This window comes from Octodon degus, unplaced genomic scaffold (genome assembly GCF_000260255.1).
Source record: "Octodon degus isolate 3935 unplaced genomic scaffold, OctDeg1.0 scaffold00287, whole genome shotgun sequence".
NCBI classification, from domain to species: Eukaryota; Metazoa; Chordata; class Mammalia; order Rodentia; family Octodontidae; genus Octodon; species Octodon degus.
Window position 1 is genome coordinate 629212 of NW_004524863.1, and position 18443 is coordinate 647654.

The 18443-nt window shown below is 44.8% G+C and overlaps 2 protein-coding genes across 7 annotated transcripts in view; both read left to right on the forward strand.

Moving 5' to 3' along the window:
* Pan2 (PAN2 poly(A) specific ribonuclease subunit) overlaps nt 1-11419 on the forward strand; it is a 19657-nt gene extending 8238 nt beyond the window's left edge. For 3 of the 4 annotated variants that reach the window (XM_004647066.2, XM_023707360.1, XM_023707359.1), the window contains exons 6-26: nt 411-678; nt 1472-1814; nt 2017-2113; nt 3293-3412; nt 3719-3838; nt 4277-4405; nt 4552-4751; nt 4844-4980; nt 5114-5220; nt 5427-5525; nt 6187-6260; nt 6364-6511; nt 6818-6961; nt 7094-7153; nt 7688-7778; nt 8358-8515; nt 8607-8750; nt 8876-9055; nt 9180-9273; nt 9756-9953; nt 10632-11419. In XM_004647066.2, the coding sequence (XP_004647123.1) occupies nt 411-678; nt 1472-1814; nt 2017-2113; nt 3293-3412; nt 3719-3838; nt 4277-4405; nt 4552-4751; nt 4844-4980; nt 5114-5220; nt 5427-5525; nt 6187-6260; nt 6364-6511; nt 6818-6961; nt 7094-7153; nt 7688-7778; nt 8358-8515; nt 8607-8750; nt 8876-9055; nt 9180-9273; nt 9756-9953; nt 10632-10666 (2946 nt within the window). In that variant the 3' untranslated portion in view covers nt 10667-11419. The remainder of the gene's footprint in view (nt 1-410; nt 679-1471; nt 1815-2016; nt 2114-3292; nt 3413-3718; nt 3839-4276; nt 4406-4551; nt 4752-4843; nt 4981-5113; nt 5221-5426; nt 5526-6186; nt 6261-6363; nt 6512-6817; nt 6962-7093; nt 7154-7687; nt 7779-8357; nt 8516-8606; nt 8751-8875; nt 9056-9179; nt 9274-9755; nt 9954-10631) is intronic. The other variant, XM_023707361.1, reaches the window with a different exon arrangement.
* Nucleotides 11420-12068: 649 nt separating this feature from the next.
* On the forward strand, nt 12069-15535 carry Cnpy2 (canopy FGF signaling regulator 2). Of its 3 annotated transcripts, none has more exons than XM_004647070.2 (6): nt 12069-12345; nt 12941-13053; nt 13167-13282; nt 14458-14661; nt 14820-14916; nt 15370-15535. In XM_004647070.2, exons 2-6 carry the CDS (start codon nt 12966-12968, stop codon nt 15411-15413), a joined length of 549 nt encoding a protein of 182 aa, XP_004647127.1. In that variant the 5' UTR covers nt 12069-12345; nt 12941-12965; the 3' UTR covers nt 15414-15535. The 3 variants fall into 3 exon arrangements, with proteins under 3 accessions (XP_004647127.1, XP_023563158.1, XP_023563159.1); XM_023707390.1 differs by having other exon boundaries at nt 12069-12277; XM_023707391.1 differs by lacking the exon at nt 12069-12345 and adding an exon at nt 12381-12439.
* The last annotated feature ends 2908 nt before the right edge of the window (nt 15536-18443 follow it).

Below are 18443 nucleotides of genomic sequence, written 5' to 3' on the forward strand. Positions count from 1 at the left end.
ATTTATTTATTTTTATTTATTACATTTATTTATTGTGTGTGTGTGTGTGTGGCCAGCTCAGCCCACCAGGGGGCGGGGCTGGCTGGCATGTGGTGCTGGAGGATCGAACCGAGGTCCCTATGCTTTGCCAAGCTTGTTTCAAGTAGGTGCTTTAGACCACTGAGCCATCTCTCCAGCCCCAGTTATCTTATATCTTGATGTTTTCTAGAAGTAGGTACCTAGGAGGAAAAAGGGTAAAGAAGAGTTCTTTTGGGAGTCCCATCCAGCTTTTGGTTTTCCTTTTTTGTCTTTGCTCTAATTATACATATCCTACAGCCTTAGTTCCTAAGGTGGGGACTTTACAGGGTTAGGTAAGTGGCAGGACCCTTCCTAGCAAGAGTTGGCAGATAATAGAGTTATCCCTTCTTCAGGTTTGCCTGCGAGACCTCCGGAGTTTCAAGGTGGAACATGAATTTGATGCCTTCTCAGGGAGTCTGTCAGATTTTGATGTACATGGCAACCTGCTGGCCGCCTGTGGCTTCTCCAGCCGCCTCACTGGCCTGGCCTGTGACCGATTCCTCAAGGTGTATGACTTGCGAATGATGCGAGCCATCACACCACTTCAGGTTCACGTGGACCCTGCTTTCCTGCGCTTCATCCCCACATACACTTCTCGTCTTGCTATCATCTCCCAGTCAGGTATAAAGGGGTTATGAGATTGGGTAGGAGGGCTGGTGAGATAGCTCAGCAGTCTAAAGTGCCTGCTTAGGCAAGTTTAGGCAAGCACGCAGGGACTACAGTTTGATCCCCAGCACCACATGCCACACCAGCTGTGCTAGCAGGTAGGCTGAGCTAGCCACAAGAAAAAAAAAGATTGGGTAGGAGAAGTCAGTGAGCAAAGGGGAACTCGGCATCAGAAGGAATATTTTCTAGTCCCTCTTTTAGGGGAAAGTAGTAACCCCCCAGTGTTTCCTTAGGCTTGATTAAAGATGACCGCTTCTATTTTCTCCTTTAATGTGAGGAATGTGGGGGAAAAAAATAGCCCCCCCCCAAAAAAAAAAAAAGAAAAAAAAAATAGGGGCGGGGGAGATGGCTCAGTAGAATAAGCACTTCCCTGGCAAGCACTAGGGCCTGATTTCAATCCCCGGTTCCGGAAAAAAAAAAAAAAAAAATAGCTGAACCAAACCAACTGGAGACTTGCTTTTGCTGGGCAGCAAACCATCCTACAGTGGGGCTGGGGAGATAGCTCAGTAAAATAGGCTCTTGCCTGGCAAGTGCAAGGTCCCAAGTTCAATCCCTCATACCACAAAAAAAAAAAAAAAAAAAAAAAATCTACAGTTTATGAGAAGGCATTAGATGGCATTCATTCTATCATTAGGCATGGATTAAGGGTATATCTTGCCTTGACATCAGGAGAAGAGAGCAGAAAAGGCATAAAAGGTTGTCTCCCTTTCACTTTCTAGGGCTCAGTGGGCCTCTTCCTCCCTCCTAGGGCAATGCCAGTTTTGTGAGCCCACAGGCCTGGCCAACCCAGCAGATATCTTTCATGTGAATCCTGTGGGACCTCTGCTAATGACATTTGATGTGTCTGCCAGCAAGCAGGCCCTGGCCTTTGGGGATTCTGAGGGCTGTGTGCACCTCTGGACTGATTCCCCTGAGCCTTCCTTCAACCCCTACTCCCGTGAGACTGAATTTGCTTTGCCTTGTCTCGTGGACTCACTGCCTCCTTTGGACTGGAGCCAAGACCTGCTGCCTCTTTCTCTCATCCCTGTTCCACTCACCACGGATGCACTCCTCTCTGATTGGCCTGCTGCCAACTCTGCCCCAGCTCCCAGGTTGTACTCAGCCTCTAGGCCTAAAGGAGGGAGGGGGACAAGGGCCAAGATACCAGAATTTTCTGCCAGCCCTGTTATTCTGTCACTCTCCTGATGTTTGCCTTCAGTATTTCTTTTTCTTTCTTTCTGGTTTTTTTTTTTTGTAACTATTGGGGTTTGGGGAGTGGAAAGGTGGAAGCCCTAGAATTAAACTGGGTTATAGGCGAGCACCACCTGTGGATGCAGAGATACTGCGCACCATGAAGAAAGTGGGCTTCATTGGCTACGCACCCAACCCCCGCACCAGGCTGCGTAATCAGGTGTGTTCAGTGGGAAGGGTTTGGCCCTCACCCTAGGCCACTATGTGTTTCTTTTTTCTTTACTGGTCTTTATTTATTTATTTTTGCGGAACCGGGGATTGAACTCAGGCCTTTGCACTTGCCAGAGAAGCGCTTATTCCACTGAGCCGTCTCCCCAGCCCCTGGTCTTTATTTATTTAGTCTTTTTGGGATGGGGTCTCCCTATGCAGTTCAGGCTGGCCTTGAGCTTACTGGGTAGACCAGGCTGGTCTCCGACTTGCAGTGATCTTCCTGCCTCAACCACCAAAGTTCTGGGATTACAGATGTGCACCACCATGCCCAGCCTTGGTCTTTTGTTTTTAGATAGTTGGTAGGGTTTTGGGGGGCTTGCCAAATTGAAAGAACTATGCTTAGTGTAAGGGAGGATTCAGAGACACGTAAGATGGGGCCCTTGCTCTGAGTTTAGTATCTACTTAAAGGTAAGATATTATCTACATCAGAAATTATTTATGTCCTATTATTAATGCCAAAGGAATATTACAGTATTATTAAAGGTCTCAAATAAATGTAAAAGTAATAATAAAGAGAAGGCCAAGCTGGAGATACAGCAGTAAATAATGGGAAGTAGCAAGAAACTAAAGGTTAGAAAGGACGAGGATAATGAAGCTTTGAATACTAGTGTATAGTGGAAGAAGTCTAGCACTGAAAGCAACATTGTGAGATGACTTTTGGTACCTGGATGGAGCAAATATATGAAGCTAGTGTGGAACTGTCACAGCTGTCTAGCTGTAATGAAGCAGAAAGATGGCAGTAGAAATAAAAAGGAAGGGGCCAGGGAGATGGCTCAGTGGAATAAGCATTTCTCCCTGGCAAACCCAGGGGCCTGAGTTCAATCCCCAGATCTGCCAAAAAAAAAAAAAAAAAAAAAAAAAAAAAGGAAGCAGGAGATGCGAAGAACGTTATGAAAATAGAAGGCTTACGCTTGATGGCTTTTTCAGTGTCGGGTAAGAGGGAACTGAAAACCATTAAGACATGCAAAAGCCAGGCGTGGTGGTGCATGCCTGTAATCCCAACACTTCAGTGGCTGAAGCAGGAGGATTGCTGTGAGTTAGAGGCCAGCCTCATTTACATAGTGAGAGCCTGATTAAAAAAAAGAAAAAAAAAATCATATAAGAGAGTTACCTCTTTTTTAAACCATAGATTCCTTACCGACTAAAGGAGTTGGACAATGAATTTGACAGCTTCAGCCAGGTCACTGAGTCACCAATAGGACGGGAAGAGGAGCCACATCTCCACATGGTTTCTAAGAAATACCGAAAGGTGCTGGGGGACACTAAGGCAGGGAGTCTGTGGGTGGTGGAAAGGTGGCCTGGGAAGGCTGTCATGTAAGTAAGAAGTGATGGTCTCGGTCAAGAAGCCTTCCCCAGGACCAGGGTATAGCTCAGTGATAGCGTGCTGAACCAGCATGCCTGAGGCCCTGGGCTTGATCACTAGCACTAGTCACACAAGAGCAGCCTTTACCCACCACAGTGGACCCGAGAGAGAGACTTTAGGGAAGGCTTGAGTTCTGGGAACATTTAGGGGACTGTAAAGATAGCCTCATCTTGCTCAGACTTTCTATTTCAGGTAACCATCAAGTATTCCAAGCTTGGGCTGGAAGACTTTGACTTCAAACACTACAATAAGACCCTGTTTGCGGGATTAGAGCCCCACATCCCCAATGCCTACTGTAACTGCATGATCCAGGTAAGGGCTGGGACTTCCACTACAGGAACCTGACTCCTGCCTCTCTTGCCCATTGCTCCTTAGCCCCTCCTCTGCACTTTCCAGGTTTCTATTTTTTTGTTTTGTGTTTTACTATTGTTTTCAGACAGGGTATTTCTGTGTAGTTAAGTATGGCCTTGGATTCACTATGTAGCCTAGGTGATGCTCCTGCCTCAGCCTCACAAGTGCTGGGATTACAGGTGTGCACCACTATGCCTAGCTTCTTTCCAGGTTTCTTTAACTGAGCCCACTCTACCTTGGCCTCATCTGGTATTCCTTATTGCCCCCGCACCTGCAGGGCTCTGTGAGCCCCATTGCTTCAGTGAAATCCATCCTTTGTAATCTCTAATAGCTCAATGAAGCTTGTCACTTCTCTTTCCTTTTGGTTTTCTACACCAGTTCTCCTGTTCTTCCTTCTAGGTGCTCTATTTCCTGGAGCCTGTTCGCTGTCTAATCCAGAACCACCTTTGCCAAAAAGAGTTCTGCCTGGCTTGTGAGCTGGGCTTCCTCTTCCATATGCTGGATCTCTCTCGTGGTGACCCTTGCCAGGTCAGTTCCTGGACCTCAAACACTTAAAATGGAAGAGGCAGGGAAAAGGGCAGGATAAGAAAAGGGCAGGATAGTAAGCAGGGACATTGTTGTGTAAACATCCACAAAAGGGAACCTAAGCCTTTCCATCCACCTACCCTTTCCAGGGCAGTAATTTTCTTCGGGCATTCCGTACCATTCCTGAGGCCTCAGCCCTTGGGCTGATCCTGGCTGACTCAGATGAAGCTTCAGGCAAGGGCAATCTGGCCAGGCTCATTCAGAGGTGGAACCGCTTCATTCTCACACAACTGCATCAGGACATGCAGGAGCTGGAAGTACCCCAGGCTTACCGAGGTGCTGGAGGCAGGTATGGGAGTGGAGAGTGACAGTTTAGTCCTCGGGGCTTACAGGGTCTTGCAGCTCCCTGAGTGTGCACATGTTGCTCCTCCCCACCCTTAGCAGCTTTTGTTCATCGGGGGACTCTGTAATCGGGCAGCTGTTCAGCTGTGAGATGGAGAACTGCAGCCTCTGCCGCTGTGGCAGCGAGACCGTGCGCACTTCATCTACTCTGCTTTTCACGCTCTCCTACCCTGAGGGTAGCAACTGTGGTACACCCTGAACCTGGGTTGGGAAGACTCCCTGGATATCTTGTAACGTCAGGGTAGGGTGTTGGGGGGTGAACTGTGATGAAAGGGAGAGCCTGGAGTGAAGTATCCAGTTTCCCTTTAGATAAGACTGGGAAGAACTATGACTTCGCTCACGTGCTAAAGCGCAGCATCTGCCTGGAGCAGAATACCCAGGCCTGGTGTGACAACTGTGAGAAGTACCAGCCCACGGTGAGTGCTGTGGCCCTGGAGTGGAATCTCTTACCGTACTGGGGACTCAGCTGAGGTCACACCTGGGTTTGACTCAGTCAGCAGGGAGTAAGAGAAAGCCCAGTTTTGAGGCACAGACCTCAAGCTGTTACTCTTCTTACTGTTCCTGACTCTACAGATTTCTTTCCATGTAGACTCCATCCTTTTTGTTTGTTTTGTCTTCTCAGATTCAGACCCGAAACATCCGCCATCTCCCAGATATTCTTGTCATTAATTGTGAGGTGAACAGTTCAAAAGAGGCAGATTTCTGGAGGATTCAGGCTGAGGTAAGAACTAGGGCACAAAACAGGGATTTGAGGAATTTTTTCCTTCTGTTCTTTCTTCCATGTATGTATGTATGTATGTATGTGTGTATGTATGTATTTTTAGGGAAGGAAAGGTTTTTTTTAGCTCACAGTTATGGGAGGTTTCGTTTCATATCAGCTAGCTCCCAGGCAGAGTGGCACAGGGTAAAGAGCATCCATTCATGGCAGCAGTAAAGAGCAGAGAGCAAAGGGAGTAGCCTATTTATTTATTTTTGAGACAGGGTCTTACTATGCAGTCAAATGCTCTACCACTGAGCTATACCCCCAAGACTGGGTCTTACTATGTAGCCCAGGCTGTCCTCAAATTCCTAGCAGTCTTCCTATCTCAGCTTCCTAAGTGCTGGGATTATAGGGTGGACTGACTGTCTCTTTCTTTCATTTTCCCTTCCTTCCATTTTTCCTTCCTTCCTTGAACCCAGAAATCTTTACACTGAGCTATATTCCTATCCCTTTCTTTTTTTTTCTCCTTAAGTCCTTAACTTACCCAAACCACACTAAACTTGCAGTCCTTTGGCTTAGCCTCCCAGAATGCTACATGGAGTACTTTTTTATATTTTTCTTTCTTTTGACTTTCAAAAAGGATTGTTTTTCAGAAATCAGGTATTTTTTCCTTTGTGTTCAGGTTGCTTTCAAGATGGCAGTAAAGAAATATGGTGGAGAGATTTCCAAGAATAAGGAGTTTGCTTTGACTGATCGGTAGGTAACATTTTGGTTGGTGTTGAAGGATTGAATTACCCAGTGTGGCTCCTGTTTCTGGCTAGGTCTTTTAAGCACATCTGTAATTCTTCTGTTCTGATAGGAAGGAACTAAGGAGTTCAGAAAGTTTGCTGTTGTGTCCCTCCATTGAGGAGTTAAAAAATGTCTGGCTTCCTTTTTCTATTCGGATGAAGATAACCAAGAACAAAGGGCTGGATGTTTGCAATTGGACTCATGGGGATGACGTGCAGGTTGTTGAAAAACTGGGAAGAGATACAATAAGGGACAGAAAGTGTAGTAGATGGTGAAGCAGAAGCAGAGCGGGGGGGTGAGAAGGGGAGGTAGAACTTTAAGAAAGAGAATAAGGCCTTAATGTTTACCAGTTGTGGGGTTTTTCCAGTGATTTAGTTCAGTTCTGGGAGTCACAGTTGGGCTAGGATGGAGATAACCTACCCTGGTTCCCCATTCCCTATACCCCCAACTCCCTGCCCTTAATCCCTCTGCCCATCCTCCCTAATCGCTAAACGTAGCTTAGCAGCCTGGGTACCCCCTCGCAGTGGGGCCCAGCCAGGGCTGAGGAGGAGCGTGGTGTCTGTGTGTATGACCTGATGGCTACTGTGGTGCACATCCTGGACTCGCGCACAGGGGGCAGCCTGGTGGCTCACATCAAAGTTGGAGAGACCTACCACCAGCGGAAAGAGGTGAGTGAGGTCATACAGGCCAAGGGCGCTCTTGGGAAAGCTCACCCTGGAGTCCTGGCTCTGCCCTTGAGTCCCTGGCAGTGATCCAGCCATTACCAACCATGTGGCAGCAGTCTTTCTGTCTCTCCACAGGGAGTCACTCACCAACAGTGGTACCTCTTCAATGACTTCCTTATTGAGCCTATTGATAAAGTGAGTTGCAGTATGTTTTGTTCACCATTTTATGCCCCCTTTGCTAGTGTCTTCATCCTCAGGGCCCTATAGATTGCCATGCATATTCAAGAGGGAGGGACTGTCTAGAATAAAAGATGTTAGCAAAGTTAAAAATAGCACCTGAGGGGGCTGGTGAGATGGCTCAGTGGTCTAAAGCACCTACTTAGAACAAGCTAAGCAAAGCAAAGCACAGGGACCGCGGTTCAATCTCCCAGCTCCACATGCCAGCCAGCCCCACCCCTTGGTGGGCTGAGCTGGCCACACACACACACACACACACACACACACACACTCACAAAAAAAAAAAAAAAAAAAAAAAAAAAAAAAAAAAAAAAATAGCACCTGAGGCCTGGCCTCAGTGTGACTTGGGGAATGGGAAAAGGGACATACATTTATAGACTATCGGTGCTTTTTCTTTCCTTAGCACTGCTAGGGATTGAACCCAGGTTCTTATGTATGCTAGACAAGCACTCTCCCACTGAACTACACATCTAGCCCCTTGCTTTTCTCTAGCATGAGGCAGTACAGTTTGACATGAATTGGAAAGTACCTGCTATCCTTTATTATGTGAAGAGGAATCTCAATTCCAGATACAACCTCAATAGTAAGTGGTATAAAGCAGACTTAAGGGTGGGGCAGTTTAAGCTTCAAAAGGAGATCTGAGAAATAGCTTGTTAGTACTCAGGATTGGTAATTGGCTAATCTTTCTAGGAATATTAAAGCAATGTCTGCCTCTTAGACTCTAAATTTAGAACCTGAAAATCCTGCGGATGGAGTAGAGAAAGGGTGAGAAGAGGCATTCAATCTAAATGTTTAAATTATGATGTTGAGTTCATCTATTATTATCCCAAGTGAAGAGCTCTTATTTTGGAAATGAGCTCTTTATCTCTTTGACACCTCTAAAGTATAATTTGTGACTTATTTTTCTGGATTTTCTAAAGTCCAAAGTAAAGATCATATTCTTTTTCTGTCCTATTTCTAGTGTTTTCTTGGCATTATCTCTTGGCAATTTCTCTGATTTGATCTGCTCTATCTGTTCTGTTCACCAAATGTCTTTTACTCAGATGCTTTGATTATTGAGGGATCACAGAGTAGACCCAGAATCTCTGACCAGCCTTCGTGAGTCCTCCCCTCTAGTTACTTCCCAGTCCCTGGCCCTTGTCTTCTGCATTCTCCCTTGCAGTCAAGAATCCTATTGAGGCTAGTGTGTTGCTGGCTGAAGCCTCACTGGCACGGAAGCAGCGGAAAACACATACTACCTTTATTCCACTCATGCTAAGTGAGATGCCACAGATTGGGGACCTGGTAGGCCTTGATGCTGAATTTGTCACGCTTAATGAGGTAACCAAGAACAAAAGGATGGGATGTTGCAGTAGTTCTCTGAAGGTATTAGGAGTTATAAGCATGTCTCTGACTAATTCTTGTCGTATAGGAAGAAGCAGAGTTACGCAGTGATGGCACTAAGTCTACCATTAAACCAAGCCAGATGTCGGTAGCAAGGATCACCTGTGTTCGGGGTCAGGGGCCCAATGAGGGTATCCCCTTCATTGATGACTACATCTCTACCCAGGAGCAGGTATTAAAATATGGAGATGCCAGTGAGTTAAACCCTGTGCTTACATACAGTGATGGAGAACCCAGGGACAAGTAGTGGGAGACTGTATCTCACAGCCTGAATGATTCGGCCTTTTCTCTTCCTAGGTGGTGGATTACTTGACTCAGTACTCGGGGATAAAGCCAGGAGACCTCGATGCCAAAATTTCCTCCAAGCACCTCACAACCCTTAAATCTACCTACTTAAAGCTTCGTTTTCTCATTGATATTGGAGTCAAGTTTGTGGGTCATGGCCTGCAGAAGGATTTCCGGGTCATCAACCTCATGGTTCGGGCTACACTCTTTTAAGAGTCACTTTTGAGGGTGGGGCCATCAAGGTGTATGTAGCATTTTTGGAAATGGAAAATTATGTATTCCCTACCTAAGTCTCCCACCCTTTTATTCTTGCCAGGTGCCCAAGGACCAAGTCCTTGACACTGTCTACCTGTTTCATATGCCCCGAAAACGAATGATTTCCTTGCGATTCCTTGCTTGGTATTTTCTGGGTGAGCTGCTCTGCCTTTTAGGCCTCTGGTAAACAGTAAGTGTAGAGAATAATAGCTGTATTTGATAGTATGCACCAGTAATCCCAACTACTTGGGAGGCTGAGTCAGGAGGATTAGAAATTTAAAGTCAGCCTGGGCAACAGTTAAGAAAGACCCTCTCTTAAAAAAAAAAAAAAAAAAAAAAAAGTTTCAAACATGTTGGAGGACCAAGGGAGAGTAGGATAGGCCCTGAGTTAGTGGTAACAATTTGTTTCAGAATCCCTTTTTAGCCAGGTGTGGTGGTAAGGCCAGCATGGGCTACTTAGTTCAAAGCAAAAAAACAACAGTCGTATCCCTTTCTGTGCATTAGGGAAGGTGTTTGACTCCTCACCTTAAGAGCATGCTTTTAAAAATAATTTTCTGGCAGTCAGGGTGGAAGTAGTGGTACATGTTCTTGCCTTCGTTTCCTAGGTCCTAAACTATTGCATCTCTACTTACCCTAGACCTGAAAATTCAAGGGGAGACCCATGATAGTATTGAAGATGCCCGCACAGCCCTTCAGCTCTACCGAAAGTATCTGGAATTAAGCAAGAATGGTACCGAGCCTGAGTCCTTTCACAAAGTACTCAAAGCTCTTTATGAGAAGGGACGAAAAATGGACTGGAAGGTGCCTGAGCCTGAGAGCCAGACAAGTCCAAAGAGTAAGTCCTGAGTCTGGGGAGATAGCTCAGTGGAATAAGTGCTTGCCTGGCAAGCGCAAGGTCCTGAGTTCGATTCCTGGTACCAGAAAACAAAACAAAAATAAAAAGAGTAAGGCCTGGGCTGGGGAGATGGCTCAGTAGAACAAGTGCTTCCCTGGCAAGTGCAAGGCCCTGAGTTCAATCCCCGGTTCCGCAAAAAAAAAAAAAAAGAGTAAGGCCTGGATGGGACAATGGAAACTGGACCAGATTTTGATTGCATGGAGATTATAAATACCACACAAATAACGGTGCTGCCCCTACCTTATCTTTGTGAAGCACTTAACACTACAGTTAGTGAAATAGATATTATTGGTCCATAATTTTGTGTTGCTAATTCTAAAATATTTGGGCAAGGTCTGTGCATTTTTATTTTGCATTTTTCCTTCATAAGAAATATTCCAGCCAGGCATGGTGGTGTACTCCTATAGTCTCAGCACTCAGGAGGCTCAGGCAGGGGGGATTGCAGTGAGTTTGAGGCCAGCCTTGGCTACATAGTAAGTTCAAAGCTAGTCTGAACTACATAACAAGATCCTGTCTCAGAAAACCAAAAGAAACAAAAGCCCAAGGGTTTTTTTGTTGTTGTTGTTTTTTGTTTTTCCCCCCTATTCACCTTGAATTGTGCTCTTTTGTCTCTGACAGATGCAGCTGTCTTCTCCTCAGTGCTGGCGCTCTGACCTGCCCTCTCTTCTCAGTGTTGTGTTGTCCCAGAACTAGGAGATTGCTTCACAAGTTGGCTTTACCTTGTTCACTTCCAGAATTGGACCTGCTCAGGGTCTACAGTGGTGCTATTCATAGAACTGGAATGCAGCTAAATTGTTGCAAAGGTTCTAGGAGCCAGATTTCTTCTTTATCCTTTGCAAAAACAGTGGGCCAGAAAGAGTCTAGAATGGACCCAGATGGAAAGTAATTAGTGTTCTTTATAAATAAGCTGGGTAATTAATACCCAAGCAAAGAACCTCCTAGAATTAAAACTCTCATTCCTAGCTGGCTAGGGACTGAAGTCTTGGACAGTGACAGGAAAAAACATGAGAACCATACTTAGCTTAAATCTTTTAACTGCTTGAGGGATATCTGGAGGGGCCAGCATGTAGTTTAGGTGACCCAAGCAAACCAGTGTTGCCAACACTTGCCAAAAGGGACTTTGGTAATCCCAGCTCTTGAGAGGCTGAGGCAGGAAGATAAGATTGCAACAAGTTCAGAGTCAGCCTGAGCTACATAGTTCAGGGCCAATTAATGACTAGACCCTGCCTCAAACAAACCACAAACAAAATAACTGTGGGTCCTGGAGGAAGTTTAACTGCTGGCTTCACTCCTTTGGCAGCTGACAAGCATCTGTCTTCCATTCACTCTCTTATTTCAAGTTTTATTTTTTTAACTTTTGTTTTAAACTGCATGTTTTATAAAATAAAAACAAGAATATTACTGTCTTTCTGTCTTTAGAGAACTGCTGGTGTGATCAAGTCTTAACATCAGTTCTCCTCTTGTCTGTTGTGGCTTCAGCTAACTGGAAAATTTTTAGGGGCCGGGGCGATAGCTCAGTAGAATATAGTGTTTGCCTGGCAAGCGCAAGGGCCTGAGTTCAATCCCCGCTTCGGGGGGGGGGGGGGGAATTATGTGTAAGACTCTACCTAAAAGCATGAAGTTGTGGAGTCTGAAATTATGAACGTAATTGTTTTTCCTTGACAATGTTAGGTCTTTGCTATAGGTGTCTAGTAACCTTAAATCATGAGTAGCCGTGGTATGGTTTCCTCACTAATCAGGTACGGCGAGGAACTACAAATCCCACTCTATCTGTAGAGCTGTGGCTACTGCGGGATTATAGTGTTGCCGCGCTGCTTCCTGGGAAATGTAGTTTCTTGTGTATAGAAAATTCCTAGCGTGCTAGCAGCGCACCTTTATTTTTGAAGGTTTTTTGGTTATCGCACATGCACCCTAGCCATTCCCATATTCCACGCACAGCCTTGGTCTCCTTTGAGGAAATCAGTCAATGGAGATTGGCTGGTCTTGTAGATCTATTCGCCACGCAGCTCTGGGTCCCGCGGTCAGCGGCGGAATCCTCACTGCCTGTTCTCGCGAGAGTTTGGAGGGGCCAATTTGGGGTCAATCTCGGGAGGGGGTTTGCACCGCTGCGCTTCGAGCTTTACGTTTAGGTGTTCGGACCTGGGTTAGGTAGCTGCCGGGGCATCTGGAGTCTGGGAAGTGCCGAAGTACTCTGGTTTGGAGAAGCCCAGACAGCCCTGCTCTCCCGCAGCCAGCTTTTAGACTTGAGAGCCACCAAGGCCAAAGTGAGAGTCCGTCTTCGTGGACGTCTTCGTGTGCCGGGCCCGGGCAAAGGCCCTGCGATCGAGCAGAGGTGGGAGGCGCGGGCGGCTGTAGCCCCAGGCGCCGAGGCGCGGAGGCAGTGGGATAGACCCAAGCGGAAGCTATGGCGGAGCCTTGGGCAGAGGGTTGGTGGTCTACGTAGGCAACCGCAAACAGGTTGGAGGTGGGGACCCAGGAATCTTGTGGGCTGGGCCCAGATTGTCTGGAGAGGCCTCGCTGGCCTCCATACCAGACTGAAGGCTCTTCACTGGCAGTCCTCTTAGGCCTGGCCTCCTAACATCACTGCCAGCGCTACCTTGTAGCTGCTACATAACCCTTTGAGCCCTCAGCGTCCAGTGATGAAGTGCCAACATCCAGGGCCTCACCTGGCCACGTAGTTTCTGGTACAGAGTCCCACCGTCCAGGGTTCTCTTCCCCCACCCGCTAGGGAATTGGAACTCGCAAGCGTTGGCACAGAAAGGCTCCTCTGTGTCCTGACCATTTCTTGGAAAGTAGAATCAGCTGCTCAGAGGCCTTTGAGGGCCTGCAGGATGTGGCGTGGGTGGGGTGGTTTCGTTGGGGGTAGGGGTGGGGGTGGGCAAAGAAAACGGAGGTCACACATGTATTTCATTCCCACATAAACTCAGGTGGAGCAACCGCATTACGCAAAAAATGAAAAGCTGGGGTTGGCTGGCCCTGCTTCTGGGGGCCCTCCTGGGGACTGTCTGGGCTCGAAGGAGCCAGGATCTACATTGTGGAGGTAAAGGCACAAACAGAAGAAGGCCTGGGAGAAAGATGAATGGAAATCCCTGGATTGATTGTATTCTCCTATCCCCCACCTTTACTCCACCCCATTCTATCTCCTTACACCAGCTTGCAGGGCTCTAGTGGATGAACTAGAATGGGAAATTGCCCAGGTGGATCCCAAGAAGACCATTCAGATGGGATCTTTCCGGATCAATCCAGACGGCAGCCAGTCAGTAGTAGAGGTAACTGTTACTGTTCCCCCAAGTAAAGTCACTCTAGTTTTGAATGAAAACTTTGAATTAGGAATGACTTTGATTTAATGGAAATGAAGAAAACAGACCCTGGGAGATATCTAAAAGCTTTGGCTCTGTCTCATTTGGAAAAGGCTAGAAATTAACATGCTATACATTGGCTTCCTAGTTCCAGACCTTATTATTTTTCAAAATAGGGTTTTGCAAGTAGTGCAGGCTGACCTTGAATTCACTGTGTAGCCCAGGCTGGCCTCAAATTCACAGTGATTCTCCTCCCTCAGTCTTTCATGTACTCCAAACCCAGTATTTGTTTATAATATAGAATTAGGAGACAGGGAACTTAGATCAGCCCCCTTCTCCACATCCCTAATCCATATGACTCATGTTTCATTGTAGCATGGTGGTATGCATACTTTCATGCAAAAAAGAATTAAAAAAATAAATAAAAGTCTTCACCAGGCATAGTGGGACACACCTGTAATCCTATCTACTTGGGAGGCTAAGAAAGATCTTCGATTTGAGGTCTGCCTGGGCACCTTGGTGAGACCCTGTCTAAAAAGGGATGAGGATGTAACTCTGGTAGAACATTTGTCTAGCATGTTCAAGGACATGGGTTCATCCCCTCATGACAAAAATAAATAAATAAATAAAAGAGAAAGGAAAAGAAGCATTGATTAGAATTAATCTGAGGTCTGTTTACCTATAATTTAGAGGTAATGATAGCTGTTATATTTCTTGGGTGGGTTTTTCCTTTTTTGTTGATGTTACTTTTTTTGTTTTTTTTTTTTTTTTTTTTTTTTTTTTGAGGCAGGATCCTGCTGTGTATTTCAGGCCTGTGGCAATCCTGCCTAAGCATGCCAAATGTTGGTATTACAGGTATATTCCACCATACCTAGCATCTGTCTTTGAAAACACTCTGAAACTATAAAATAAATCATACTGTTCTTAGAGAAGGCGTTTTAAAATAGTTCGGTAGAGGAACTGGAGATACAGCTCAGAAGCATAATGCCTACCTGGCAAGCACAAGGGCCTGAGTTCGATTCCCAAAAAAAAAAAAAAAAAAAAAAAAAAAGTTTGGTTGAGCCAGATTTGGAAGGACAAGTAAGGACATAAATTTCTAATTTATGAGGTAGAAGAAAGTGACCCAAGGTTGAGGACATTTCTAGGTACCTTATGCCCGCTCAGAGGCCCACCTCACAGAGCTGCTAGAGGAGGTATGTGACCGAATGAAGGAGTATGGGGAACAGATTGACCCTTCTACCCATCGTAAGAACTATGTACGTGTCGTGAGCCGGAATGGAGAATCTAGTGATCTGGACCTACAGGGCATCCGAATTGATTCAGATATCAGCGGCACCCTCAAGTTTGTGGTAAGCTATGGGAAAAGATGGCAGGTTTTTGGAAAATAGGGAGGTGGTTGGATAGCCCAAGAAGAGGGCTGGTTCAGTGTCACTGTCTCTGGGGTGGGGGACCTCCAGAGGTTTGTTCTTGCTACCCAATGTCACACATTTCTCCCTTGGGTTGGTAGTGTGAGAGTATCGTGGAGGAATACGAGGATGAACTTATTGAATTCTTTTCTCGAGAGGCTGACAATGTTAAAGACAAACTTTGCAGTAAACGAACAGGTAAGCTACTCAAACTTTTACTTCCTGTTCTCACAGCCTTGTAGAACCTGGCATATTTCTCACTCCCAAAAATGCTCTGAAATTAATTCAAATTGGCTTCCGTTTTCCTTCCAACTTGGAGTATTGTTCATTATCTTCCTGTCAGCTTTTTAGAATTTGTGGACCAAAAACAGGTGAGAAACAGTAGGGCTATTTTGTATTATGTATATGCTTTGAAAATGGTGGTGACTCTATGACTTAAAAGTACTAGCTGTATGTGTCAGTTTGATTTGGGGTATTTCTTTTTTTTTTTTTTTTTTTTGTGGAACCGGGGATTGAACTCAGGCCCTTGTGCTTGCCAGGGAAGCGCTTGTTCCACTGAGCCATCTCCCCGGCCCTGGGGTATTTCTTGATAGTGGTATATATCAGTGTGAGAGTGGTGTTTTGCTTTAAATTATTGTGTACTATTTGCAGATCTATGTGACCATGCCCTGCACATATCTCATGATGAGCTGTGAACCATTGGAGCAGCCCAAACTGTCTTGATGGATGACCCCCAGGAGGGGAAGATGGTGGCATTGCCTTTTATATTATGTTTTTATGGAAATGAACTGAAAAAATATGAAACCAAAAGAACAAACTGTGTTATCTTTTCATGACCAGAATCAGCCCTTACATTAACCTTGAAGATAGTGGATTGCACACAGGCAAGAAAATGGAGGGGAAGGAAGAGTTTGGGACTGGCAAAAAGTTAGAAGGGGCCTCAATCATTAGTATTACCATACTAGATCCCACTCCACTTATAAAACAGATAAACATTTATTCAGTGTGCTCTCAGTGCAGTATGTGTAGAGTTCAATTATGGAGAATGAGGAACATCTGTGAACAAGCAAGGGACCCTAAGTAAGTGGTGGTATTATAGGATTGTAGAAATTCCTATTTTCATGCTGATAAAACAAAGACAGGGCTGACGATGTAGCTTGTTGTAGAGCCCTTGATTAGCATGTCCAAGACCTTGGGTTAAATCCTACAGAAATACACATACAAACATAAAAGACAGGGCTTGGTCTTGAAAGAAACAATGGATACTGATAACTCTTCCTTCCCTGCCCTTCTAGATGGAGGGACCAGAACAGACAGGAAGGGGAAAATGGATGTGATGTGACCATCTCAGCTGAAATTTAAGGGCTTTATCGGGTAGGGACAGATGAGGTAAGAATGTTATCTAATGAGAGGGCTTGCTTCCTAGCTTAAGCTTTTAGACTTGTGTGAACATCACTAGCTATTGTCAGTCTGGGCTACAGTTCTCCTCTCCCCTTTTTGTGTGTACTGGGCATAGGCATAGAAATCTAAATGCCTCTCTTTGGAATTTTGTTTTTTCCTTCCTGTGTAGTTCAGGCTGGCCTCGAAGTCACAGTGATCCTCTTGCCTCAGCCTCCCAAGTGCTGGGATTATAGGCATGTGCCATCATGCCCAATTTGGAAATTTCTTAAACAAGGTGGTCCTAAAATGTGTGGGTTTAGAATGGAACATACTTCTCTGTCCCAAGAATGCCATGAGCAGAAAACACCTCAATAAACATTTCAGAGGTTTTTTTTGTTTATTTGTTTTCTTAAATTACAGCACTTTAGAATCTAAAGGGACCTTGGAGGTCATCTAGGTCACCTGTGCCCATTTTATAGATGAATAAGACCCAGGGAACCCACAGAACCCTAAGTTCTATGCTTAGTGGCAAAACTGAATTTGTAAACTAACTTTCCCAAGTGCCAATCTGATCTATATAGCTATAAAATAGACTCTTTTTTTTTTTTTATTTTTTTATTTTTGCGGAACCGGGGATTGAGTCTCTTATTTTTTCACCACTTAATGCCTTACATTAAGACTGACACAAAGAATGATTGTACAGTTTTCATTTTTACCAGGAGAAAAAAATCTTAACTCACTTTATCAAATCTTTTTCTCTTGTGAGCTTTAAAATTCTGCTTTTAATTAACATATAATGTATATCCCTTGAAATCTTAACACATTAAATCAGAGGAAGCATTCTGGTATTAGTTGTCACCTAAACTTGAAGACTGGTGTTAATTCTACTTTTTCTTACTAGCCATAACAAATGCTATATCCTGTTAAATCAAACCAATGTCCAAATCAGCTGGGTGATTTTTTTTTTTTTTTTGGCAGAACAGGGGATTGAACTCAGACTCTTGCACTTGCCAGGGAAGCACTTATGCCACTGAGCTATCTCCCTGGCCCTGATTTTGTTTTGTTTTGAGACAGAGTCTCACTAAGTAGCTTAGGCTAACCTTGACCTCACTGTATAGTCTAGACTGGCCTCCTTTGCCAGTATTCCTAGTAACCTCAACTTCCAGGGCTGGGATTATTGTTATGTGCCACCACACCAGCTACACCAGCTGTTGAAATCCTTTTTTTCCTTCTGTGACACACATGAATAATAGTCACATTCCTCATAACCCTGACAGTATGCCTGTGGTTCTGTTCATTGTCTTCTTGGAATTAAAAAAAATTTTCTTTTATCAGAAAGTGTGGGGCTGGGGATATAGCTCAGTGGCACAGTACCTGCCTGGCAAGCACAAGGTTCTGAGTTTAATTCTTGGTACCTCCTCCCTGAAAAAAAAGGAAAAAGAAAGAAAGCTTGCCAGGTATGGTGGGGCATGCCTATAATCCCAGCACTGGGGAGACTGAGGCAGGAGGATCATTGTGAGTTTGAGGCCAGCCTGGGCTACAAAATGAGTTCAAAACCAGCCTGAACCACATGAGACCCAGTCTCAAAAAGACCAACAACAACAAAAAAGGCAAGCAAGTAAGCAAGCTTAGAAGAAGTATAAGAAAAAGTACTCTTAAGGGGCTGGTGAGATGGCTCAGTGGTCTAAAGCACCTACTTGGAACAAGCTTGGCAGAGCACAAGGACCACAGTTCAATCCCCCAGCACCACATGCCAGCCAGCCCCGCCCCCTGGTGGGCTGAGCTGGCCACACACACACACACACACACACACACTAAATAAATAAATAAATGTTAAAAAAAAAATAAAAATAAAAAAATAAAAAAGTACTCTTAACAGGAAATTTAAAATTTTTATTTATAAAACAAATTATTGGGGCCGGGGAGATGGCTCGGTAGGCTAAGTGCTTGACTGGCAAACGCAGGGATCTGAGTTCAATCCCCGGTTCCGCCAAAAAAAAACAACAAATTATTCACAAGTTTTAATAAAATAAATTTAATATTGCGAATATACCTCTTGGTTTGTTAAAGCACAGCTTGAGAACTCTGTAGCTTGAGTCTGTTATTGGTAGATGGTTATGTATTTTCTGTAGGAAGGGGTGGAAATTTTTCTTACATCACAATTATGAGAATATACTTTGTACATCTTTTACTTTTTTTGTATTTTAGTACAGGGTCTCACTACATAGATCGGACTCATAGTGATCTACCCATGTTCAGCCTCCCAAGCACTGGGATTACAAAAAAAAATCCATGAATTTATCTGAACTTTCTCAAAGATTGTTTTTTTTTTTTTTTTTAAATCT

What these genes read in the sequence shown, in the direction of transcription:
- Cnpy2 (XM_004647070.2), top strand. Translation starts at nt 12,966, where the DNA reads ATGAAAAGCTGGGGTTGGCTGGCCCTGCTTCTGGGGGCCCTCCTGGGG. An exon ending in GCAGCCAGTCAGTAGTAGAG is followed by an intron (nt 13,283 to 14,457) that starts GTAACTGTTACT and finishes GGACATTTCTAG; the next exon opens with GTACCTTATGCCCGCTCAGA. An exon ending in GCGGCACCCTCAAGTTTGTG is followed by an intron (nt 14,662 to 14,819) that starts GTAAGCTATGGG and finishes TTGGGTTGGTAG; the next exon opens with TGTGAGAGTATCGTGGAGGA.